Source organism: Typopeltis vanoorti, chromosome 10 (assembly GCF_054136105.1).
Source record: "Typopeltis vanoorti isolate ZY-2024b chromosome 10, IOZ_Tvanoo_1.0, whole genome shotgun sequence".
Lineage (NCBI taxonomy): Eukaryota > Metazoa > Arthropoda > Arachnida > Uropygi > Thelyphonidae > Typopeltis > Typopeltis vanoorti.
In genome coordinates, this window is record NC_143558.1 from 23,224,312 (window position 1) to 23,251,908 (window position 27,597).

At 35.5% G+C, this 27,597-nt stretch overlaps 1 protein-coding gene across 2 annotated transcripts in view; it reads left to right on the forward strand.

Annotated features, from left to right (window-relative positions):
• The window catches only part of LOC150102226 (uncharacterized), a 92,971-nt gene that overhangs the window by 30,285 nt on the left and 35,089 nt on the right, over window positions 1-27,597 (forward strand). For both annotated transcript variants that reach the window (XR_016548943.1, XM_090399393.1), the window contains exons 3-4: window positions 724-801; window positions 8,205-9,190. Coding sequence is in view for 1 of the 2 variants with exons in the window: in XM_090399393.1 (XP_090255519.1) it covers window positions 724-801; window positions 8,205-9,190 (1,064 nt within the window). In the remaining variant the exon portion in view is untranslated. The remainder of the gene's footprint in view (window positions 1-723; window positions 802-8,204; window positions 9,191-27,597) is intronic.

The following is a 27,597-nucleotide window of genomic DNA, read 5'->3' on the forward strand; positions in this document are numbered from 1 at the left end:
GCCTTCATACCTAGGGTGACCCTTCTGGAAGTATATACTTGTAGTATGCTTCACCTACATCACCCATCCACATCACGATGAGGTGTAGGTAGGATTTGTGGAGGAGCAGCTATTCAGTTAAATACTCCAGCACACATTTACTGTATTTAGGAGTACATAAAGTAAGGAGCTGAGTTGAACACCTTTAATTTTGATATCAGGTTAATACCACTTGTTTTATAATATGATCCAATCTTATACCTGATTTTACATCCAGTTATTTTCCTTTATCAATGTTAATTCTTCCTGCTGACTTATAACTTAAATGTACTTTCTGTTTTTAAGGTAAGGCTTAAAAACTCACTATACAAACTTGTCAAGAGCAGGCTTTTACAAATGTCTGTTCCTTATGCAAGATCTGAACCTCACATCTTCTGCACTAAATAAGTAGTGCCTACCATCTGAGCTATAGAGGTAGGCTTTGTGTTTGCTCTGTATGATGTCTCAGTTACTTGATACTTCTGTATTGTTTTGAATAGCTTTTCTCATAGAACCTTGGTGTATGCCTTATCCATGTCTGTAAAGCTTAAATCATTTTTATATTCTCATGATTTTAACTAGGTTACAAAACTCTTTTGATAGTTCCTGATTTGTATATGTTGCTGTTAATAATTTTGGTGTTTCCATTAATATAAAGTTGCTTAGGCATATTTACAAAATGTCTGTCTGATTTATATTTTACAGATCTTCAGAAACTTATGGTGCACCATCGTTCCTATGAGGAGTCCAGTAAACACACAGTGGTACCTCACATTATCAGGGGTAGGTTGAGTATAGTTTTTCCTTAGCTACAATTTCTGTATATTAAATAAAGAAATTCTCTAACACTATTCAATCTAGCTTAAGAAAAATGTATTAGAGAAACTAAAAGATAACACAAGTAGAACAATAATATTAGGATACGCAGATGATATCTGCTTAGTTGGAATGAAATGCTGAAGACATTAGAATAACATTACATTCAAAAAACTCAAAACTTCTGTTGAAAATCTAGGATTACAAGTCAGTTAGGATAAAAATGAATATTTAAAAAAGTATGTAGAAACAACAACCAAGGAAAAAATAACAAGTTTATCATTGATAATCTGAAATTTAAAAATGCCTTCTTTCAAATGCCTCGGAACATTGATTACTCAAGATAATAAAATTAGTAGAGAAATGCAAACTATAATGCATGCCTCCAATAGATCTTATCATTCACTACATCATTTATTTTCTTCCACAATTCTCAAGGAAAATTAAAATAGAAATATATAACACAATAATTAGACCTGTTGTTTCATGTAGAGCAGAAATCCAGAGTATAAAGATCAAGATGCAAATGCTTTGCAGATCCTTAAATATAAAAATCTTAAGAAATGCTATCTTAGAAAAGTCTTTCTACCTAGAAGAGATAACACAACAAGTGAATGGAGTAAACATCAAGAACTATACAAACTCTATAGATCCCCACTACTAACTGATGAAATCAGAGCTTGAAAATAGATGGCTTGAACATTTGAAAGAAGGAGAGAGAAGGGAATGGACAAACAATTGTTTAAGGTGAGGCTGGAAAGAGACCTAAAGAAAGACCAAGGTAGCATTAAGAAGATAACATCTAAAAAAGACAGCTGAGATGGGAATGCTGGACTGAACTGGAAAAGAAGTTGATATGTGCAGCAAAGTACCTATGTTCAGTAAGTTAGAGAAGAGGAAGAACACTCTTTTTTATTCTCCAGAGAGAAAAGATACACTCAGCCTCGACCATAGAAGGCAACACTATCAGCAAGAGATTTCTTTTCTAAGTTGGTACATCTCTCATAAGCATCCATGTGAAATTGCAAATCATTCTATCAAGTAGTTTGTTTTATACAGCTGTCTGAAGCAAAAGTGTTGTGTGTATTTACTTGAAATGGATAAAATTGAGTATTGTGTGGTTATAAAATTCTTTGTAAAAGAAAGTTTAATGCCAAAAGAAATTCATTTGAAGTTAAAGTTCATAAAGGTTTATGGGCACTCTGATCCTTCGTTTTTGACAATTAAGAAATGGACTGCCAAGTTTAAACGTGGCCATACCAGCCTTGAAGATGATCCACATGAAGGACATCCAAAAAGTGTAACAACACCAGAAATCATTGATCAAGTGCACGATATGATATTGGATGACCGGCAAGTCAAAGTGTGTGAAATTTGAGACTATAGGCATTTCAATGGACAGCAGATCAAGAATGCACTTGCATGAAAATCTCTGAACAGTGCTTGGAGTGTTTTAACAAGAATAAAACTGATTTTGTGTGTCGATTTATTACTATGGATGAGACTTAGATTCACCATTACACACCAGAATCCAAACAGCAGTCAAAACAGTGGGCAGAAGCCGGTTGTTCAGCGCCAAAGAAGACAAAGTCTATTCCATCAGCAGGAAAGGTCATGACATCGGTGTTTTGGGATGTTAAAGTCGTTTTGTTTATTAATTATCTTGAAAAGAGAAACAATAACCGGGGAATATTATTCCGATCTTTTAACCAGACTAGACGAAAAAATTCGTGAAAAAAAATCATCTTTCATCAGGACAGTACACCTGCCCACAAAAGTGTTTTGGCAATGGAAAAATTAAGGGATGTGCACTATGAATTGTTGGAACATTCACGCTGTTCCCCAGATTTGGCTCCCTCTGACTTCTATCTCTTCCCAAAACAAAAACAAAATAAATTTTCCTTGCTGGTCAGCGTTTTTCTTCTAATGAAGAGGTGATTGCAGCTATTGAGGAGTATTTTCAGATCTTACTGAGAACCATTGCAGGGATGGGATAATGGCACTGGAGCATCACTGGAATAAATGTATTAGTCTTAAGGGCGATTATGTTGAAAAATATAATAATTTTGAAATTATAAATTTGTTTTTTCATTGTTAGGCCGAGAACTTTTCAGACCATCCTCGTATAACTCTTAGTCCTAATTTTTGAAAGTTAACAGCAGCTCATTTCATCCTTTAGTTATCAGCAGTAGTTGAGTTCACGTCTATCATGTATTAGTAAACTTAACAAATGACATGAGTATGGCAGACAACAACAATCTGATGTTCCTAAACATAACACCAAATAAAATTTAAGATGCCAAGAATTTATATTCTTGTTTAATCTCTTATCCAAGCGTAACATTAAAAACATTCTAACATGTAAATCTTTAATGTCACTAAGCTTTAATCTTTAATGTATCTTTTATATTTATCCCATATAATTTATACCATAAACTTACATTACATCTTTAATGTAAATATAGCACATCCTATTTTGGAGTTTTAAGGAACTGTATTTGAACAAAATGCTGATGTATCAACCAAATTGATACATCAGAGGATTTATCCACAACCAAGGTGGCTATGGATAAATGGTTTAATTTGCCTCTACTTTGCCGCTGCTATTTGGCAAAAGTGATTATGCAGCCTTGATCTGGGAGGTGGCTAAATGTGGAGTTTTCAGTTAAGAAGAGGTATAAATGAAATTACTGAGCTGATAATTACAACAAACTGAGACGACTGCATGGAGCAATGTTATGGCATAAGAAACTGCTAGAAAGGATGCTATTAATGCATGGGAAGATTTACTAAATATGCTTAAAAAAAAGGGAAAAAAATTAGTTTACTTTGTTTTCAAAAGGCTGTCTAATCGGAAGGGATGAAAATAACAGAATGGGAACAGTTTTGCATCGTGCCTCCAATAAATCAGGGTGGTAGTCTCATACTGGATGATGAAATTCATCTACCAGCCTAATTCATGTTGCAACATGTTATATGATCAAAAACAGTAACCATTTTTGATTAACATATTCTTTGAACATTGAAGTGGCCAGTTTTTCTTTTCTTTCACTTGACACTCCCTCAGAGTGCTGATGGTGCTAATAATGCTATATTTTTATAGTATTTCCACACTACTACCCAGCATAAAAATACTGGATGGTAGTGTGACCTTTGTATGTAGCTATCTTTTCAGGTTTATTTTGTCTCTGTATGTATGCTGCAAATGCTAAATTAAAAATTCCAAGAAATTATATTCTTGTTTAATTCTTTATTCAAGTGTAAGCAAACAAAGTTTGGGCATAAAGTTCCTCTACAACTAGCCTACTTTTATATAGAGGCTAATGACTACATTAATTGCCTTAGTATGCTAATAATGCTATCTTTTGATACTCAGTGGTAGTGTGACCTTGTATATAGGTATCTTTGTGGGTTTATTTTGTCTCTTTGTATACTGCAAATGCTAAATTAAAGATTGGTCCTTTCCATAATGCATAGCATTATACCAAAAAGGATGTGTGCTATGCATTATGGAATACTAAGGCAATTAATATGAAGTCATTAGTTTCCTATAAACAAGTAGCCTATTTGCAAAGAAACCTCACATGCAAACTTTGTTTGCTTACACTTGGATAAAAGATTAAACAAGAATATAATTTCTTGACTCTTTTAATTAAATTTATAACCAAGTGAAAAAACTTTTTACAAATGCTAGTTTTCTAAGGTTTGAGATGGAAATGAATATATATCCAAATGAAAATGCTCTATTGTGTATTTCAAATGTGGTACAGAATTTTCATATTTTAAATATAATATCAATAATATGGTTTTTGTGTATTATACTTGACAAGAAATTATATTGTTTTAATCCTTTACCAAAGCATAAATAAAAGTTTGCATGTGAAAGTATTTCGCAATTGGTCTGCTCTTATATCCAGGCTGTTAACTTCATATCATTTGCCCTAGTATCCCATAATGCATAAACATTATAGGAAGGGCCACTACCCAGACTGGTAGTGGCCCTTCCCACTACCAGTCTGGGTAGTGGAAAGGGTCAAAACAAGGTCACACTGGTTTTGACCTTTATTGAAGATTTAACATTTGATGCCAGAAGGAAGATACAAATGTTAATATGGTGATTATACCAATTTACTATTGAATATAGAAAATATATGACTTCTGTATTGATTTAATGTCTGTCTGGCTCCCACTGGTGAGACCTCAATAAAAGTCAGACTGGTCTTGGGTGGTGGTCCTTACCATAATGTTTTTGCATTATGAAGTACTGAAGCAGTTGATGAGAAGTAAGCAGCCTCTATACATAAGTGGCCAGTTGTCAGATACATCACACACAAACTTTGTTTGCTTATGTTTAGATAAAGGATTAAAGAAAAATATAATTTATCAAGTATAACATATTTATAAAACATTCTACAATTTGGTTTTGTCTCGAGGTATATTTGTGAATAGGTTAACTTATTTACACAGTTTGTGTGTAAACTTATGATGTACTTTTTGTGAACTTCATCTTAGGGATAAGTATCTAGATAAGTTAAATGTCAGGAAATAACTAGCATCCATGACTGATCATATACTGCTAATTTGTGAAGTGGAATTTTAGGTATCCCATAGGATGTTTCGTGTTAACCATATGTCTTCAAAACACACACAAACTGGGTTTAACTGGTCGGAGGTTTTTTTATTGTAAAGTAATAGCCTACTAGTTTCACCAACTTGACTATTTTCTTCATCTGGGCATACAAGGTGACAAAGCAGCTTAAAAAAAGATCAACAATAAGCTAAGATATCAGGTTAAAACATAAACAGATGTTAAATATTATCTAAATTCAAATGAAACGTTTATGTTTTAACCTGATATCCTTAGCTTGTTGTTGATCTTTTTTTAAGCTGCTTTGTCACCTTGTATGCCCAGATGATGCCAACAGTCAAATTGGCAAAACTAGTAGGCTATTACTTTACAATAAAAAAACCTCTGACCAGTTAAACCCAGTTTATATGTGTTTTGTATATAATCAGTGGTCGAAAAGAACATTACAATGAACAGATGTCTTCAAGTTAGCTAACAATCATATGAAGAGGTCCTTGATAAGATTTTTCGTTTTGTTTTGTGTTTATCAGGTCAACACTATCATTTTTTTTGCAGTAGATCTTCCATTTTGGTCATGTGAGCATTTTTTTTTAAAGTTACCATGATGTATCAGAAACAGTACAGATCTTGAAACAGTATAAAAATTGCTTTTGCTCCTGAAAACAAAGTTTTAGAGATCATGAAGCAACCTCATTCGTTATCAAAGAAAACTGCAATTAACATGGTATATTTCACATGATCTGCATAATAAATTATGCAGATCATGCTTCTTAGGAGACATCTGTGTAATGGGAAAGCAATGTTATTTAGCACTGAATCAAAATGCCTTGAGTATCACATAATGACTATTTATGGAAGTTCTAAGAGGCATCAGAAATTGTTTGTTCACTTATTCATTGCAGTTTGTTTATTTATTCTTATGGCAAAAGGAATACATAACAGCTACAGGTCAATGTCCAATCTGGAAAACCAATCCAAGGCCTCATCTGTCACCTTGTGGATGTCCTGTAGACCACCACCGTGAAATTGGCGCCTTGGGCAATCGTTCACAATATGAGTAATCATCTGAGCTACAGGAGAACAATCACAATAAGGGTGGTCTAACAGCCCCCATTTATGTAGTAGGTAGCCACATCTGCCGTGGTTAGTTCTGATCCTGTTGATCGATGACCAAATCTTCCTAGGAAGAGCAAAACCAGGCTGCAGAACACAGGGATCTTCTACCAGGAAGCCGTTTGTTGGGAGATTGTTGGACCAGTATTCTCTCCACATGTCAGGTGTTGATGGCAGGGCAGCTGAAGAGAGTTCGTCCATGGACCAGAAAGGCTTTCTAGATTTTAGGTGAAGACTAGGTGGATTTATGAGAGTCTGGTGCAGGGGCAGGAGTGGGTTGCTTGTTGCTTTATTAAATTCTTTAATCGAGGCTTGTCTTCTCCGTATGTTTGGAGCAATGTTAGATAGGACAGGCAGCCAGGAGAGAGGTAGGGTGCTTCTCAGTGTCCCGCTAATTGTGTGCATGGTAGAGTTTAGCTCGGTGTCTATAATGTTAGTGTGTGTGCACTTCTTTTCCAGACAGGGGCACAATATTCTGCTGCACAGAATGCAAGGGCTAGTGCAGATGACCTTAAGACTTCTGCACCGCAACCCCAAGTTGTTCCAGCAAGCCTTGAAATGATATTGTTTCTCATTTTAATTTTGTTGGACAGGTTGGTGATGTGTCTTTTGTATGTTAGGCTTCTGTTCAGGCTCACTCCAGGGTATTTCTGGTGAGGCTCGTGTTCTACCATTTTTCCACAGAAAGAAAGGTTGAGATGTCGATTCGCCTCTGCATTGTTCAGGTGAAATACTGTGGACACAGTTTTTGTTTGATTCGGCTTCAAGTACCACTGCTTGAAGTACTCTTCCAGGATGTTCAGGTCTGCATTCAAGGTTGATTCCAGGCTAGCAAAGGAGGTAGATCGATGTAGGAAGGCTAGGTCATCAGCGTCCCTATACTTGCTTGAGCTGGTGTGTGGTAAGTCGTACACGTAGATGTTAAAAAGTAAAGGGATAACACAGAGCCCTGAGGTAGACCGTTGTGAAGGAATTTGGGTCTGCTCTTTTTTCTGCCAATATGACCCGGATCTTTCTGTCGGAGAGAATGGATTCAAAATGCTGGAAAGTTTTTTTTGCACCATGTAATATTTCATAGCTTTAGGAGGCCACCTGATCCAGACTGTGTCATAAGCTGATGTTAGGTCAATGAAAGTGGCTCCAGATTTAAGTTTCTTCTGGAAGCCTGCTTCAATCTGTGTTGTCAGGGCCAGGACCTGGTCACAGCAACTTCTTCCTGGCTTGAAGCCAGCTTGTTCAATCGGGAGTGCTCTTTCGATGAGTGGTGAAATTCTTTTAAGGAGAATTTTTTCAAAGGGCTTGCAGTAAGAACTGGATTTTAATACTCGGCCATCTATGGTTTGCTCTGATAAAGTAGTTTGCTTTTGGAAAGATAGGATTTAAAAGGCAATCAATCTGCTGGATCACTAAGAACACCAACATTTAATATTAATATGAAAACTAATTATTGTTTTACTGGAATTCATTTGCATTGACATTCACACTTCAGTCAGATGTTCATGATATCAAATGAGTCCTGAACACGCACATCTTGTGCATTCAACAAACTGCATTATCTTAATTCTTTCAGTGGTGTTCATGAATAAATATGAATGATTAATTTTTTGTAGCAATCTCCCTCCTAGTTTTTACATTTTTATTTCTTATGTATGATTTGTTTTTCTTTCAGATGCTCATGATATAAGAGGCAATAATAGAGTGCCAAGTCCAACAGAATTTTCTTCTTTTATTCCATGTGCATATTCCTCTGTAAAGTCCACGGAAGAATCTGCTACATATGGAAGTGATGGCAGTAGTGTGGGTCTAACACAGGATGAGTTTAATGTTGCTGCCACCTCTTCTAGAGTTCATTTTACAGCTGCATCTTCTACTTCCCCTCCAGTAAGAGACAAGTCTGCAAGTTTAACTCAGAATGTTATTCCTGATTTATCAGGAATTCGTCTTACTACCATGCCATCACATATTTCTTCTTCAATGAGAAATAAGTCTACTGGAAAATCTCACTATGTTGCTACCACTTCATCTGGAGTTCATTTTGCAGCTTCACCTTCAAATACTTCCTTTACATTAAGAAATAAATTTGTGAATATGATGCAAAATATTACCCCTGATTCATCCAGAATTCATTTTACACCCTTAACTCCACATACTGCTACACCATCATTGGTAGAAGATCGTGTCACTCCTACATCTTCACCAGAACTTAATTTTAAAACTTTAACTCGAGATACTCTCATTTCATCATCATCAGGAATTAATTTTACTGCATTGAGTCCACATACTGCATCTTCACCATCACTTTCAGATTATCCATCCATACCCCAACATGTCATGTCTGGTTCATCAAAAGCTGATTTTACACCCTTAACTCCTCACACTGCCTCTTCATCTGTAGCAGATAATTTTGCATCGTTACCTCAGAACTCACTTTCTTCATCAAAATTGGAGTTTAAAGCTTTGTCTCCTCATACTGCCTCTCCATCATCCTCAATAGCAGAAGATAATTTGACTGCACTGGAGCCAGAAGCATTTTCATCAAAAACAGCCAATTTTACAGCTCTAACACCACACAGTATATCTTCATTATCGTCATCAACACGGTGGAGTCAGATTACTGCAGGACAACCAATTATCATCTGTCGTTCTCCATTAAAAGTGAATATTTTTCTTTATGAATCATATGTATATAATTTAATTATGGATAGTGGCTGGGTAAATGAATGTCAGTTGAATCTGCAGCTTTGATCTTCATGGGAAGAATTTGGTTATAGCTTTTGGAAAAATAAGGCAGAACTCCTTTACTCAGCCATTGTCTATAATTGTTACTATCAAACCTTTTTATCATTCTAAGATGCTTATGCATAAATATTTACTGAAAAAAAAAAAACTCAAAGATTTCACACTTGACAAATAGCTAAATGTTAGGTTGATTTCAAGATTGTATATGTTTTAATGAATGAAAAAGCCCCCATAAAATTCTTTAAGCTGTTTAAAACACTAGATTTCTATGGTATAAATGGAACATTATACAGTGCTGAGAGAAATAGTTTGTACTTAAAGTTTTCATTTAAAGTTAAAGGATGTACAGGAAGATGTAAAATCAGGATGCACGTTTTCCTCATTGTTATTCATATATGTGAATCACAGTAAGAGGATACTTTGCTATCTGGCCTCATTCTGAAAATGAAATAACCACCTTCTTGCAACAGATCAAAGCTTGTATCTGATTTGAAATTTAATTCACTATGAAATTCACAGATGAAGGGATAACTCTGTGCTGTTCATTAAATAATTACATGTTAAGTACAGTTAAATATTTAACTGACTAAGGTTAATTATATTACAAATATTTCAGTGCACATTTTGAACCATCCTCAGTAGTATATTACAGTGGGAAATTCAAAAATCAAATCAACAATGTAAAGTGCATGGAGAATGGAATCTTTCTGTCTGCAGTTGTGAGACACTCAGGTGAAAAATATAAACATCTGTTCAAAAAGGTTCATAAATTTTCAGAATGATTAAATTAAATCAGAATGATTGCCTCTTAATTCTGAGAGCTTGGGGATTCTCACCCTTAGCATATATAAAACATGACTTATCTGTTTAAATAGTACCCTTCTAGTTTAATACCTGCTTTTACTCTTACAAAGTAAATACAACAATCAATTTTCTGTCTCATTTAAAATGCTTATTTGTTTGTGATAGACATGGCAATGTTTCCATGAGTACATTTCATTTTGAATAGTATCAATAGTGAGATGTGGACTACTACTACATGTGCTTTATGCCCTTATGCATGATCTTTTACCAAAAATATAAAATATATATATATTTTTTTTAGTATGGTGCTTGTCCAAAAGTTTAAATGTATAAAAAAAAATAGCAAAGAATGTTATGTGTACATAACATTCGAAATTGTCACTTATTTTATGGATTTTGTGGATTCAAAAGAATATTTGTGGTATAAACTGAATGCTTTCAGATACAGAATACATAGATGTAGGTGGTACCATTGGTGGTACATCTATTTTGATCTGGAGGATGCAATATCATTGAAGCATTATTTCTATTTTAATCATGAACAAATGAAACTATTTTATTTTATATGAAGATAAAAGATGCAGTCCAGAAAGATTTTGGGAATTTTCTGGTGGGTGCTTAGCTACTTATATAAATGTGAGCATTTGGAAAAACTTTAGCACATTGGTGCCATATATTGGCATTTGGAAGAAGAGACACAGTTTGCATGACAGCTAGCAGTCAAACTTGTTGCATTGGCAATAAAAGTCTTGGACTATTTTTAGATTCTTTAGTTAGTCATCACATTCATATGATATGTATCCTCAAGAGGGATGTAAAGGACTATTATAGTGATAATGTAAACTTCTCATCTGTTATTAACTTCCTATTGATAATTTTCATTCAAATTTGTTGTATCTGTTCAGAACGCTGATATTTTTGGATCTGTTAAGCTACTTATAACTGCATCAATCCACCTAGATTGGTTTTGGTCTTCCTCTGGATCTTTTTTTTCGTGCAATCCTAGTATCAGATACCTTGTTTTGCTAATCTTTCCTCTTATTCTGTTTAAGTGACTGAGTAACCTGAGATTAGTTCTGTTCAAACATTCCTGAAATGCTAATAATGTCGGATTCCTTCCTAATATCTTCATTTTTAACATGATTCTACCATTGAGGCCATCTGATTACTCTCCTGATTTTTTAAGAACTCTGTTTGTGATCTCTAGTTGAACTAGATCAATTTCTGAACCCAGCTCTCAGATCCATAAGTTAAAATTGGTTTGGATTGTTATTCCATATATTCTGTTGTCTCCCCAACATACTAGCTTTGTTTATTCTGTTACATTTTATTTGGCATTTTTACTAAAAAATTGTGCCTAAATAGTTGAAATGGTTTTCTTGTTCTTTAGGTTCTCCATTGAGAATACAGTTGAAGTTTTCTGTGTTCCTCCCTATTTTCATAGTCTTTGTCTTCTTTATTGCTAATTTTCATGCCACATTTGTTACAGCAGTTATTCAGTATATCAGTATAAAGTAAAGAGCTAAATTGAATATATAAATGATGTATAATTGTGCAGATAGTATTGCACCTTTGTCTTACACCTGATTTTCATCAACCTATTATCTTGTATTTTCTTCAGTTCTAACTACTAACTTAAAACTTAAATTTACCATTTCATGTCCATTTTTTTAGTCTAAAAACTCATTCCATTTCTGCTCAAGGTAATACTTTATGCTTTTAGCTGCCAACTATATAAATCCAGAATCCTCCCAAACTTATATTGTTCTCATGTACATTGTTTAAGAATTGTTGTAACTTCAATAATTCTTGAGAAGAGAGGATTTTGATTTGGCAATTTATCATATTCATAAACTTCTCTAACTGAGACTAATTGCCAATTTTTTTTAACAGGTGCTCCTTGGATGTTTTCACTGAAAAGGCATCAGTCATTCCTCTACTTTCCACCAATCCCATAATAATACAAGCAGCAGTTGTCTAACAATAGGCCAACTGCTAACTCACAAAACTTTTATTCCATTTACCTGTATTCTCTACAACAACCTTACTCAGCTTACACACATGGCGTGCACACGCACCATGTGTGTGTGTGCACACGCACGCACACCAAGGACTACACCTTCCACCCATCCAAATGTAATAACAGATTCCTTTTCTGCTCATGCAACCAGTGTGTTGGGTTCTACAACCACTGCTGTGTGTGGTTTAATATATATTTATGTACACAACTGTCTTGCTTTAATGTATCTTCCAAGGATGAAACTTTGTTGTAAAGAAGAGGTTTCATGGATAACTGAAACGAACACATGCATTATATAAAGAAATAACAATGGATAGCTCACGTAAGATATTGTATAATATAGAATTTTCACCCACATATGAAGAGCTGTATATTTAGAATCAAGGCACAAGCAAACATATCAAGTGAAGGCAAAATGCTTGATTTGTTCAGCACTATGTGATCTGAACTTAAGTCCTGTGTAAAACTGAAGTTCTCTAAATAATCCTGTTGACTGCTTCATTTTGTTTAAAAGTTTGTGTTGTGTTGGCTGTACCATTTTGTTAAATTAATGTGTGTCTGATTTTCTGCACTTATACCACATAGGTTATTCATAAGGTTAGGTTCATACTAAAGTATGATTTAAAAATTTCTGATTTCTTTCTAATATATTCACCTACCTTAAACAATTCTAGTTTTCTCCAAACTCGTGTGTCATATTCACTTATTGTTATCTCTAAAATAAGACAGGAGAATTGTAATACAAAAGAAACATTGTTTAATTAAATAAGTATACAAATACAATTATTTACATAAAAAATACAATAACAAACAAAGGAAACAAATTCCTTTATTAATCCTCTCTAGGATTAAATAAAGGAATGTAGTGACAAGCTAAAAATTAAACAATTTTTAGCTTGTCACTACACTAAGTAAACAAAAAAAAAAAAAAAAAAGAAACAAATTCCTTTCTAATCCTCTGTAGGATTAACCAACCAAATAAGGAATCTTATTGGAAACGATTGCCTCACTCTGCTCAAAGTTAACACTCTGCAAATAAAGAATCTCATCCTACCTCTGTAGCTTTAGTATAAATAATTCTTACTCTAAGAATACTTAGAGTAAACTTTGTTTTACAGTTCTATAAACAAGACTTCATTACATGAATTCAGTTTCTTGTCTGAATAATAGTTCTCTTCTCTTCTTGTCTTCAGTAATTCTGTAATACACACACTATCAACACTATTTAGAAGAAAAACATAATCTTCTACTTGAAATAAAATGGTCTCTTTGTTTTATCGGTTGACAGCAACAAACACAGAATTATATAGACAAATTTAGTGCTCGTGCTTTTTAGAATTAATGCAAATAATGCAATATCTGATATTGCATTATTTAAGTAATGTTTAATTGCTATTCTGCAATCTTGTACCAACAACGCCTGTGATACTTAGGTGAAAATTTGATGCTAATGAAGTTATTTATGTGACTTTTCTTCCGGTTTTATAATTCTTTTCAGTATTCTCTATTTAGCCATATGGGTCTGACACATTACTCTTTCTTCCTCCATTTCAACAGCCAGTACCCCAGAATCCAGTTCAGTATAGAAAAAGAAAGTAGTAATAGCCTCCTTTTCTAGATACTCTAATCACAGATCTTCCTAATGCACCCTTTTTTTCTCAGTTTACAGAAGACCCATCCACACTTAGTAGATACATAAACTTTCCCAAGCATTTAAACAATACTTAAATGATGCAATATCAGAGTGTGTCCCAAGAGTTTGAAGAATAAATACGGTAGAGGTATATAAGAAAGATTCTGTAATTGGACCACATGGTTATTGCAATAAATAACAATAAAAAACAACCCGACAAGTTTCATAAGTTTAGTGTTGACTGACATCTTCAGGGGTCAAAAGTAACTAAAGTCAAAACACACGAAATGAGAAATTACTCAAAATAGTTCATTCTATGCAGTTGTCTAACTGTTCATTAAATTGAATATCCGAATATAGATTCGGTGCAATGCTAAGTTTGAACAATGCTGGATGCTGTCACGTTGTGTTGTTCATGTTCACATTGTCTGAGGTCTGACTTGGGTATATTTTTTATCCATGCTGACCAAACTTAGTGTAGAATTAGGCCTTTGTTGAATTTAAAGAAGCATGTTTGTAGCTTCTTTAAATTTCCTTATGAAACATTTTTCAATGTAAGACATGTTTGTTTTTTGCCAGAGTACATTATGGCCAGTGGAAGTTGTATGGTATGCTAAGCCTGATTTGTTTTCTCTTCTTTTTTGCACGTCTTTTTGGTGTTCGTTCATGCGAATTTCCCCTGATCTTCCCGTCTGGCCTACATAGCAGATGCCACAGGAACAATGAATATTATATACACTTGGTTTTTTTAAAGGATGATGTGGGGGATGTAGAGATCTTGAAATTTTTTCCAATGGTAGAAAAGCCACTTTGATGTTATGTTTGTTTAGTAATTTGGCCATTTTGTCTGTAACATTCTTGATGTATGGAAGCGTGATTGCGTTCTTGAAATCTTGCTTTTGTGAGATGATTGTAGGAGGTGTGTTCAGGATTTTTTTGATAGTCTTCGGTTCATAACCATTTTTTTGAGGATCTGTGTTAAATGTTGAATTTTTTCATTTCTTTGTTTTTCTGTGCTTGAAATATTATAAGCTCTGTCCCTCAAGGTTTTAATTAAACCTATCTTTTGCAAGGGGTGGTGATGTGAGGCCACATTAAGAAATCTTCCTGTGCTGGTGGGTTTTCTATAGATGGAGAAGGATAATTTATTATCTTTTTCATTGATTTGTATTAGGATATCAAGAAAGGGAAGTTTTTTATGCTCTTCTTGTTCCAAAGTAAATTTTATGTTATTGTGTATATTATTCAGGTAATCTTTGAAAGCAGTTAGTTCCTCTGTTGTTCCTGGCCATATGATGAAAATATTGTCTACATAGCGTAGCCAGATTTTCAGTTTTTTATGATAATTGTTTAAAGTATTATTTTCAAAATGTTCCATATATAGATTAGCTAAAGCCGGGGAGAGGGGTGAGCTCATAGCCAGTCTTTCTTTTTGTTCCCAAAATTTATTTTGATACATGAAAAAAGAGCTCACAATAAAGCCAATGATCTAATTAAAAAGATACCCAATTGGACTGAAGAACTAAAAAGAACTCTACAATCCAAACACCCACTGGTTCCAAGAATATATGGTGTTCCAAAAATACACAAGATAGGTATTCCTTTTAAGACTGATAGTGGATGGAAGAGACTCTCCTACCTCCAGTCTGGCAAAACACCTCACCAGCATGATCTTATCACACATAGGAAAAACAACATCTTTCATTAAGAACAGTACACATTTTATTGAGAAGATAAAGGACATATGCATAGGACCTTCAGACATCTTAGCAAGTTTGGATGTAATCAACCCGTTTACAAAAATTCCTAGAAATGAAACAGTGAATCTCCTTGAAGACCTTTTCCCTCCAGACATCGTAGAACTTTATAAACATTGCATAAAAAACACTTTTTTCATGTATCAAAATAAATTTTGGGAACAAAAAGAAGGACTGGCTATGGGCTCCCCCTCTCCCCGGCTTTAGCTATTTCTGATGACGGAAATAATTTATATTCTCAATACAGAATCAAAATTGCTTTAAAAAGATTACTCAATTTATAAAACCTGCTGCTTCTCTGTGTGAGTTGTAGTAGTGGGAGTGGTAGATTTCTATGCGCTCCAGAGTAATGCATCATCGAGAGTCACTTGCTCTGCTCTGGTTACAGTGATCAGTTTCAGAGACTCAGTTTCACAGAGTCAAACTGAGTTATAGATTTTTGACAGTGATATTGTTGCAGTTTGTGTCCCCTGGTCAGTTACTTCAGCCTTTGTGTACTATGAGTAAGAAATGTAAGATCTGTGAAGAAAACAGGTCATTTCAGGAGACATGGGAAAATGAATTTCTGTTTATAAACAATAATGACAACAAACCACAGTGCCTTGTGTGTTTGCAAGTATTCTGTACACAAGGAATATAACCTCAAACACCAATACACACAGCACCATGCCGCTAAATACCAAGAATACGTTGGAGAAGTATGTACTAAAATTGTACGTAATTTGAAGAGAAAGGTTATTGCTCAGCAATCTATTTTTACTAAACCAACATCAGTACAAAAAAAGCTCACTCTTGGCATCGTTTGTTGTAAGTGCAGAGATAGCAAAAGCAAAAAAATCATTATCTGATGATGAATTTGTAAAACACTGTTCTGTGAAAATGGCACGTGCATTTGAGGAAAATAAAATTGCCAGTGACTTTGAAAGCGTCCCAGCAATATTTAATTAAATTTAATTTAACAACTTGTATTTAAATCAATCAGGTATTTTATATTGTTCTCCTAGGTAGTAAAATGATTTAACAAATATACTAATTCAATACATATAACTATTGCCTTGAAAAAAATGCAGAGTTTATTTTTATTTAAGTTATGTCTAAAAGTGCAGCCCGTGACGCTACCACTTATCAAATATTGGCCCTCGTATTGAATGAAGTTGGCCACGCCTGCTATATGTGGAACATTTTGAAAATAATGCTTTAAACAATTATCATAAAAAACCGAAAATCTGGCTACGCTATGTAGACTATATTTTCATCATATGGCCAGGAACAACAGAGGAACTAACTGCTTTCAAAGATTACCTGAATAATATACACAATAACATAAAATTTACTTTGGAACAAGAAGAGCATAAAAAACTTCCCTTTCTTGATATCCTAATACAAATCAATGAAAAAGATAATAAATTATCCTTCTCCATCTATAGAAAACCCACCAACACAGGAAGATTTCTTAATGCGGCCTCACACCACCACCCCTCGCAAAAGATAGGTTTAATTAAAACCTTGAGGGACAGAGCTTATAATATTTCAAGCACAGAAAAACAAAGAAATGAAAAAATTCAACATTTAACACAGATCCTCAAAAAAATGGTTATGAACCGAAGACTATCAAAAAATCCTGAACACACCTCCTACAATCATCTCACGAAAGCAAGATTTCAAGAGTGCAATCACGCTTCCATACATCAAGAATGTTACAGACAAAATGGCCAAATTACTAAACAAACATAACATCAAAGTGGCTTTTCTACCATTGGAAAAAATTTCAAGATCTCTACATCCCCCACATCATCCTTTAAAAAAAACAGGTGTATATAATATTCATTGTTCCTGTGGCATCTGCTATGTAGGCCAGACGGGAAGATCAGGGGAAATTCGCGTGAACGAACACCAAAAAGATGTGCAAAAAAGAAGAGAAAACAAATCAGGCTTAGCATACCATACAACTTCCACTGGCCATAATGTACTCTGGCAAAAAACAAACATGTCTTACATTGAAAAAAATTGTTCCATAAGGAAATTTAAAAAAGCTACAAACATGCTTAGTCCAATGCAATGCAACAAAAACCAGGGCCTTATTCTACACCAAGTTTGGTCAGCATTGATAAAAAAATATACCCATCCTTTAGTCCAAGTCAGACCTCGGACAATGTGAACGTGAACAACACAACTTGACAAGCATCCAGCATTGTTCAAACTTAGCATTGCACTGAATCTATATTCGGATATTCAATTTAATGAACAGTTAGACAACTGCATAGAATGAACTGTTTTGAGTAATTTCTCATTTCATGTGTTTTAACTTTTAGTTATCTTTGACCCCTGAAGATGTAAGTTATATGACTTACGAAACTTGTCGGGTTGTTTTTTATTGTTATTTATCGTAATAAACATGTGGTCCAATTACTGGAATCTTTCTTATGAACTGATAAAGCACAGAAACTTTCGCATACAAAGGGTAGAAGTAGTCAAATCAATGTGTAATCTTATTAAGTAAGAGATTCATAAGAAAAGGACGATGTGGAAGGAATACCGTGTGCATAAGGATGATGCCTGTTATGAAAATTATAAGCAGCAGGCTAGAATAGTCGCAACTGTTGTACGGAAAGCAAAGTATGAGTATGAAAAGAAACTGGCTCTGTGTGCTAAAGACAACCCACAAGAATTTTATCAATATGCTGCAAGTAAAAGAAAGAATGATTATGAAAGAATAACTCTTCTAAATGCAGATGGCATCAGGGTTACATATGCAGAAGAGGTTTTCAACTAATGAGTGCCCATTTTGTTAAAAGCTATCAACCTGATGTACATGACATTGAGCTCACTGCTACCTTTTCACTGAATGAAGAAATTCAGATGTATGAGGATGTAGTATTAGAGATGTTACAGAAACTAAATAAGAATTCAGCAATAGGGACTGATGGGATATCAGCACGTGTGCTAAATGAGTGTTCAGCTGAACTGGCCATTCCTTTTTTGATATGAGGCTGTTTAATATGAGTCTCAGAACAGGAAACATTCTGTAGGAATGGAAGGAATGTATGGTAATCCATTGCATAAGAGTGGTGCAAAGACTGATCTATCCATCTATTGACCAATTAGTATCTCAGGACTGGTGGTGAAGATTTTGGAAAAGTTGGTCAGGGTTTGCATTCAGAAATGGGTTGATAGTGAATCTCTACTTTGCTATGAGTAACATGGTTTTACTAAGAGAAGATCATGTTTTAGCAACTTGCTCATATAATGGTAACGTTGTCATATTCTATGACAACGTTACCATTAAATTAAACTAGACAACAAGAATGGATACATCATATTCTATGACAACGTTACCATTAAATTAAACTAGACAACAAGAATGGATACATCATGACACTTTTGGATTTTGCTAAGGCTTTTGACAGAATACTGCATGGTAGACTGTTGCATAAATTGTAGAATATGGGTTTGGATTATAGAATATTAGCATTGATAAGAGAATGGCTGACTGACAGATATTAAAAAGTGGTATACGGGGATGTGAGTCTGCAAGATTTAAGGCTGGTCCCATTATCAAGGTACTTTAATCGGGTCAGCACCCGCAGAACACAAGAGATGGACATCACTGTTGCACTGTTCTGTAGATGGTGCTCCTTTAAAAGAGTCATATCTGGTGCCTTCCCAGCATGATTTGGTAAGGGATGACACCAGACTCCTCCCTGGGTTCAAGTATATTGGCCTTATCAGGACGAGGAACAATGTGCTGCCTACTCGAGTCCGCACAGCTCGATGGGGTAGTGATGACTCCAACTGTAGGGCTGGCTGCCACTAGAGTGAGACATTGTCTCATATAGTCCAGTATTGCTTCCACACTACTGAATGCTGTGGTCTCCATTCTGAACAACTGCTTCAAGAACAAAGGTTGGGAGACTGCGGTGGAACCACATTATAGGACCTCCGCGGGTTTGCGTAAGCCAGACTTAGTGATTAAAAGAGATGGTGACGTTTGGGTAGTTGAAGCCCAGGTGGTGGGAACAGGACACCCACTAGCCTATAGCTATAATAATAAAGTAAATTATTATAAAAATAACCAAGATTTAGTTAGTAAGATATGGGAGGAGCATGGGACAACTCCGAGGTTTACCAGAGCACCATCTCTTTACATGGCGCATGGAGTGCAGATAGTTATAAGGACTTAAAACAGCTTGGGCTTACACAAAAGGATATAAAAGTTCTTTCCTTGAGGGCCCTACATACACTGGTGGCATGGTGTTGCCACCAGAGAATGACTACAATGATAACTAGAACAGGCATAGGGTAAAACACTTGTAAAGGCTTAGGCCTATATCAAGTCTGGATGAAATGTCCAGACGTGGTGTAAGAGTAGTACTGCCCATAACCAGTACAAAGATTAATAAAAAAATAAATAAATAACCAGTGGTGTACCACAAGGATCAGTGCTTGGTCCACTGTTATTCAATCTGTACATTAATGATATCAGGAAGGATTTGATAAGTGACATACAGCTATTTGCTGATAATGCAAAGATAGGTAGGCTAACCAGGAATGCTTCTGATATGCAGTGCTTGTAGAATGATTTGAATAGGCTGGAATTGTGGGCATGAGAAAATGGATGTCAGTTCAATGTCAGTAAATGTAAAATCATTCACTTCGGCATGATTAGAAATCCAATGTCATATTATAATGGTGGGATTATGCTTGAAGAAACTGATGAGGTTAGGGATGTTGGAGTGTTAGTAGATAGGATGTTGAAATTCAGGGGCATGTAGCAAAGATTGCAAATACAACTCAAAAGATAATTGCACTGCTGAAGCTAACGTTCATATGTAAAGATAAGGATGTCATTTTGCCTCTTTAGGTGTTGGTAAGACCTCATTTAGACTATTGTGAGCAGGTCTGATCCTTTGGTTTCCATTGTAATTCTGATATTTTGCAGAGAGTGCAAAGGAAAGTGTGTTAAAAATGATATCGGGATTAGTGAATACTGATTATGAAGACAGATTGAGAATTTGTTGACTGTAGACACTAGCAATCAGGAGAAAGAGGAGTGATATGATTGAGACTTACAAACTTCTGAAAGGGTCATACAGGATTTCAGTTGATGGAATTTTTCAATTTATGAAGGCTGGGGAAAGGACAAGAGGGCATCCTTGGAAGCTGAGAGTGAATGCCACTAAGAAGGGTGGGTGAGGGGCTAGATTTTTCTCTCATAGGGTGGTGCGTGATTAGAATGGATTGCTATTGGATGTTGTGTGTGCAAGCAGTATGAATGAATTGTAGAATAAGTATGATAGCTGGTGCCTGTGGTATGTGGCCTCCCTCGATGAGTCCCCGGAGGTCTCTCTTAATAATAATAATAACAACCAGATGAATTAACACCAGAGAGGTCTGAGGTGAACTCTGGGAAATGTAGGGAAGATATATCACCCACCCACTTTCAATCGTTAAACCCAATCAATGTACAATTGCTGATATGCTCAGAGAGATTTTTTCCTCCAAAACATCAGCAATATCTTCTTATTCCCCTGAGTTTCTGGCCCAAAAAACAAAACAGAAAAACACCCAATTCTGTTTCTTCAAATGATATGGAAAATTAGAACAGGCTATTCACAAAAGAACTGAAAGCTGCTTTGCTTAAATGTCATCCAACTGCTATTTGACCAGATAACATCAGATGATTAAACATTTCACTATCCTTTATGAATCAACTACTTTACCCATCATCACCATCATCATTTACCTGATGTGGATCCTCAGTGGGTGTTCAGGCAACTATTACAACACTACATGATTAAGTTTACATTATTATTAATCTCCTATATACAATTTTTCTCCAAATTAGTCTATTACTTTTCACTGCTACAATATGGTCATATCTAACATTTTGTGATTCTAAAGCAGTTCTGACTGAATCAATCAACTTAGACCTTGGTCTTTCTCTGGGTCTCTTTCCTGCCATCTTGGCATCATCAAACACCTGTTTTTGCTAACCTTTCTTCACCGATTCTATTTAAGTGGCCATACCACCTTAGTTTAGCTTTGCTGACACATTTTTGAATGCTAATAATGTCAAGTTCCTTTCTAATATCTTCATTTTTAGTAAGATTCTGCCATTGATGCTGTCTGTTCACTCTTAATTTTTCTCAGAACCCTCATATCTGTGGTCTTCGATCAAGTGCTTTATTTCTAACCCAACTCTCAGATCCTTAACTTAAAATGGCTTAAACTCTGTCTCGTATACTGCTAGTTTAGTGTTTTGACTAATTTCTCTCTTATTCCATATAAATTTATTTATATGGAATAAGAGAGAAATCAGCTTTGCTTATTCTGTTGTCTATTTCCAGATTCAACCCTGGAGACTTGCACTAGATGTCTAGGAGTACATCATCATCATCATTATCTGCTTAAAGCAAAGCCAAATTTGACATCTCCAATTCAAATATCAGGCCTAATGCCACTTACTTTCACAATGTGATCCATATAGATGATGAATAAGAGTGGAGATAATGTGTATATCCTTGTTGTGCCTCTGATTTTACATCAAATCATCTTCCTGTATTTCCTTCCTGTTCTAGTATTTGAAATTTTTGATGGCTTTTACTTCAAGTATTATGCACTCCTCTTTGCATTCCTCTTGAAAATGTTCTAGTATGGTTCTGTCACTTGTTTCGTTTAATAGTTATTCAAAGTAATTACTCCAGACATCTAGGATATCCTTATTTTGAGTTGTCATGTCACCTTTATCATCTTTGATTCCTTTTACAGAACTCTCACCTTCATTTCTAAGCTTTTGCAATAGCCTCCAGAACATTGTGCTATCTTCCTTATATTTATTTTCTGTATTCTTACCAATGTCTTCATATGACTTTTGTTTGGCTACTTTTACACATAGCTTAACTCTCTCTTACAGTTTCTTCTGTATTCTTTTAGACCATCTGCTGACTTATTTGCAAATCTTTTTCAAAACTGTTTCTTTAAATTTTGTGTCCATCATGTGATTATTTTTCTATCCTTGCAAACAGCTTTACCACAAGCTGAATCATTCAGTGTCTTCTTCAGAGTTTGCCACTGAGACCTCAAGGTTTGGTTCTTGTTTTCAAACTGCTTCAGTTTTCTTCAATAATATTTGTATAGTTGAGTCTACAGTTTACCTGTAAAAGTTGCTCAACTTTAATTCCTTTTTAAAACTTTTTTATATACTTTTTTTCTCAATGTAATATATATTTTTATCTTGCTTAGCACTAAGTAATGGTCACTTCCAATTTCAAATCCTCTGCACACTCTTGTATCCTGAACCAGCATGAAGATATCACTATCAGCAATAACAGTCAATGAAATTTTCTTATTTCTCGTGTCTTCTCTCCACCTGAACTTGTGCCCATCTTTATGTTGGTGTCACTAATGTCTAGTTCATATGCTGAGCAGAAGTTCAGCAAATATTTAAGATTATTATTAGCTTTGCCCTTTTCTCCAAATTTTTCCAAAACGTTTCTATATGTCTGTGGGAATTCATTTCCTATTCTGCTGTTAAGATCTAACTAGGGCCACTTTTTCCATTGTCTTTATATCAGCTGCCTGTTCTAATGGCTCAAAATATTCCTCCACTTCTTCCTTAGATAAACCTTCTGTGACTGTAGGCACCTCTGAGTTTCATTGTCCATTTCCCATTTTGAAGTGTACCCAAATCACTCTACTTGAAACTGCCTTCCACAGAATATAACATCCTATACTTATTATTTAGTAAGATCTCACGTCTGTTTTTCTTCTTCGTTTCAGTGATGCCAATTTTGTCTCCATGGTATTTTTACTTTTCTTCTGCAAACTCAATTTCCTTTCCATTAATATTCCTTATATTGATGGTTGCCGTCTTCAGTTCTTCAGATGCTGGGTTTGTTGTTGTTCTTCTAGAAGTTCAGCTTAAGTCTGTTCCAGTAACTGACCTTTCACTGTTTTGCCCTAGTTCCCTGATGAAAACAGCAGGGGCCTTGTTTAACTGGGCAACGTCCCAGCCAGCATGAAATCTCATCATGTTGTACCATCATACGCATTTGTTATTTAAGCCAACAGAGAGTACAATTTGGTCAGCCAAGTCCCAAATTGCCAGCCTTTCCTCATTTCTTCAGTACCCAGTAGCTACCTACTGTTATATCTTCTATTTCTTTATTTTGTCCCTTTTAGCCTTTAAGGTTAGTCTACACTTAACTCGTTGTTCTCTTAAACCTTTCCCCTTTTTAAACAAACAAAATCTTTGGCCGCTCTTAAGTTTAATCACGTGTAGGATACTTAATGATTAGGGCTTTGTCCTAGAATGAGACACGGCCATTAAACATATCTTCTGAGACAGTTCACCTGATAAGCATTGACAAATTTATTTTTTTAACTGCGCCAGCCAATAACGAGGATAGATGAGACTCTTATCCAGGATGGCTCTCTCAGAGTGATACACAGTAACTAAACTACAGTAAATTTCTAACTTCTGTTCACTATAATCTTGCATGCAGTTGTGGTCCACTTTGTTTAAATTATACACGTGGGTTCTTCCCGCTAAGTTCAATAATAATTTTATGACTGGCTGTTTGAATTCATATACTAAACCAGATCAGGCAGGTACTAAGAAACATATTTATTAATTAAAGAAATGATACATGAAAGTCTTATTTCTAGGTAATCTGAATCAAATTTTAGTAAGATCTCTGGTTCATTACTACTAATGAAATACATGAACATATTTGCTTGGACCACCTCTATATGTAACCTAACATTATCTCATCACAAGTTATCACACATTTTACACTCACATGGTCACCAGTTATATCACTTAACACAACACAATTAATTCATACAAATTAAGTAGAGCCCTTCTAGGCAGACAGTTTTCAAACAAAGATGGGTCTATACCAAGTTGGAGGCAGTTCCTAAAGTTCCATATAATGAGTCCACTACATAAAATGTTCTTTGGAAAACACACAATTCCTTAACCGTGAATATATAATACAAGAGTCTACATTACCGTCTTTGAAATGATACTCGTTCCTTTCTTCTGCCTTGTCTGGGCATCAAGGCTTCTTCTCAGTCTGCTGCTCGTCTGGTCACCTTCAACAACTGTACGGCCAGATTCTCAGTGGGAAGGGCGATACGGCTCAGGAGCTTAGCCAGAATGGACAGCATCTACTTGGTTTTTCCGTCGCACGCAAGGAAATAGCTAACTCTATTCCATATGCTGCGGCAGACGACTCATACCTTCCACGGCCAGCCTGGAACTTCTCCGTAGGTGCGGACTGGACCAACGTCCAAGAGGTCAGGAAACAGGAACCAAAAAAGAAGCCTCGAGTGGGGTTTGCTTGACCTTTTTGTTTTCATGCTCTTCCCGGTGTTTGTCGTATCTCGCGATACCCGCCAACGCGGTCACGTGGGTTTTTCGTCATGGTGTCCAGCTCCTTCCACTACATCGCACGTGCTTTTGGCGTGTTTTCTTAGAAAGCGCTCTAGTTTCTCTTTCTCATAATTTCTCTCCCCCCCGGTACACATAACACTGGATGGTCAAAAGGTGACCCTTGGACTCTGGCTTACAGATTTTGCTATCTCATGACACATAAAATGAGGTTCTTAAATTAATTCAATACATTAAATAATTTCTCTATCAGACCCTTATACATAACAGGTTAGGTCTTACAATTTTCTTTCATTTGTTATGTAATTTCTTACTCCTGTCTTAGTGTCATATACATATATATACATTTCCAGTTTATGGCCAACACACCACATTCTCTGCCTATTTTCAAAGAGAGTTGTTCCTGAATAATTAAATGGTAATTCTTTTTTCTTGGTTTATTCAGGACACAACACTACTAACAAGGTGCACCATTTGAAGGTGAAGATTGAACATTAAGTCAGAAGCCACAGTCGGTTCTTCACATTCCTGATAGACAATGTGGAGGTCTCCTCCCAGTTATTTGGCTTTGATCTTTAAGTTAGCCCACTGCATTACCCGATACACATAATTTCTGTGAGAACTTGTTTCTTGATAGCAAAAGGCAGTTTCCATTGCCTTTCCTAAACCAGATAAGGATCCAAAAATTTCAGTTATTGTCCATTTGCTCTGATCAACTGCATCTGCAAGATCCTGGAAAAAATGGTTACTATGATTTATGATTTCTGGAGAGAAATAACCTTTTTTTCCAGAACAATCTGACTCCTGCAATCATCTTTCAGTAATGGATCATCTAGTCCAACTAGAAGCATTCATTAGAGATACCTTCCTAAAATATAAGCACATAGTGTCATATTTTAGGAATATGGCACAGCTTAGAGATTTGAAATACTTGGATGACCTAGATTAGTTTGGTTTCAGAGGGAACCTCCCTGTCTTTATGGAGAACTTTTTATCGAACTGAATCTTCCAAGTGAGAATTACTGTCTCCTGACCCTACATCCTAGGGAATCCTTCAAGGTGCAGTTTAAAGTGTCGTGCATTTTGCAGTCAAGGTTAACTCAGTAATTGACAAACTTCCTCCAGCTGAAGTAATGTCCTCTATATGGATGACTTGACCATTTTCTATCTTATACAATATGAGGGTCATGGAAAGATAGCTGCAGCAAGTCATTGATCATGTTTCAAAATGGACACTTGCAAATGTCCTTAAATTTTCACCACAGAAGACTGCTTGTATGCATTTGATTGTATGGTCTTTGTCCTAACCTAAAACTAAGAAGACTGAAATAAACCTTAATCCCAGTCTCAAGAGAAGCCAAGTTCAACAACAACAAAAAAAAACATACCTTTCTATCTCACATATGTAATTGCATTATTAGTGCTGTAGAGGGTGAACTTCCTTTACACACCCTGGCTTCCAACTCTTAGGGTGCTGATTGATGTTCTTTACTCTGCTTATATTGTGCACTTATCAGATTGAAAGTTGATTATGAGTTCAAAGTGTATTAAAAATAAATAAATAAAAAATAATTAAAATGGGGGGGGAACATTATTGCTTGCCATTTATAAGGATAAGACTCCCAAATCTTGACATTAGAGAGAGAGGGAGAGAGTCATTCCAATTTAAATTTAGGTGGTGTAGAAGTGCTTCAACACTTTCTTTAAATAACTGCTCAAACGTAAACCTGCCTATGTACAACCCCAACCTTCATTTTGGGTTCATTATGTAGATGATGTGCTTGCCATTTGGCTGGACTCAGAAGAATCTCTACTTAGCTTTATTTACCAAAATCAACAGCTTACACCCATGCATCATCTTTACTGTAAAAAGAAAGGGATGGACAATTAGCTTTTCTGGATGTCGTCGTTTCCTGTACCTCTTCTGAAATACTTTCTACTTCTATTCGCCATAACCTTACTTTCATAGGCCACTACATATAATAAGATTCAGTACCTCATCCATCTAAAAAAAAAGGCATCTTCAATGCTCAACAGAGCACATGTTATCTGCTCTAATTCCCAAGCTCTCCAACAAGAATTGAACACCATCCAGTGTATCTTACCACAGAATGGTTTCATCTCAAGGAAGTTCAAATGAATCTTAGACCATTGCAAGCCCATCACCAAAACACCCCAAACCTGTATGGCAAGTCCCTATCCCACATATTGCAGGCATCTTTGAGACATCCCAAAAAGATATAATTTAGTTCCTACCTTTTTCCCTATTAACAAAATCTTTTGGTTACCATCCATGAAAAATAAACAGTCCCCCCCCCCCCCCCCCAGTGTGTGTGTAACCAAGTTTATTGTGAGTGCCTCTTCTCATACTTCGGACAAACAGAATGTGCTATTGAAAAAAAAAGACTACAAGAACACCAGTCTTATATTAATAACAATAAGCCTGCAATAAATTTAGTTTAATCGTTTATCCAAGTGTAAGCAAACAAAGTTTGCACCTGAAGTCCTGAAGATACTTGAAGTATCTTCAGGACTGAGGCAACTCGTGATAAAGGTGGACTTAAGTCCTCATCACTTGTCTTAGTATTTCCCATAATGCAAAGCACATCTCCTTGCGGACATGTATAATGCTATGCATTAAGGGAAGGACCACTACCCAGACTGGTTTCGATCTTTATTGAGGTCTTATCAGTGGGAGCTAGACCCAGAGGTGGT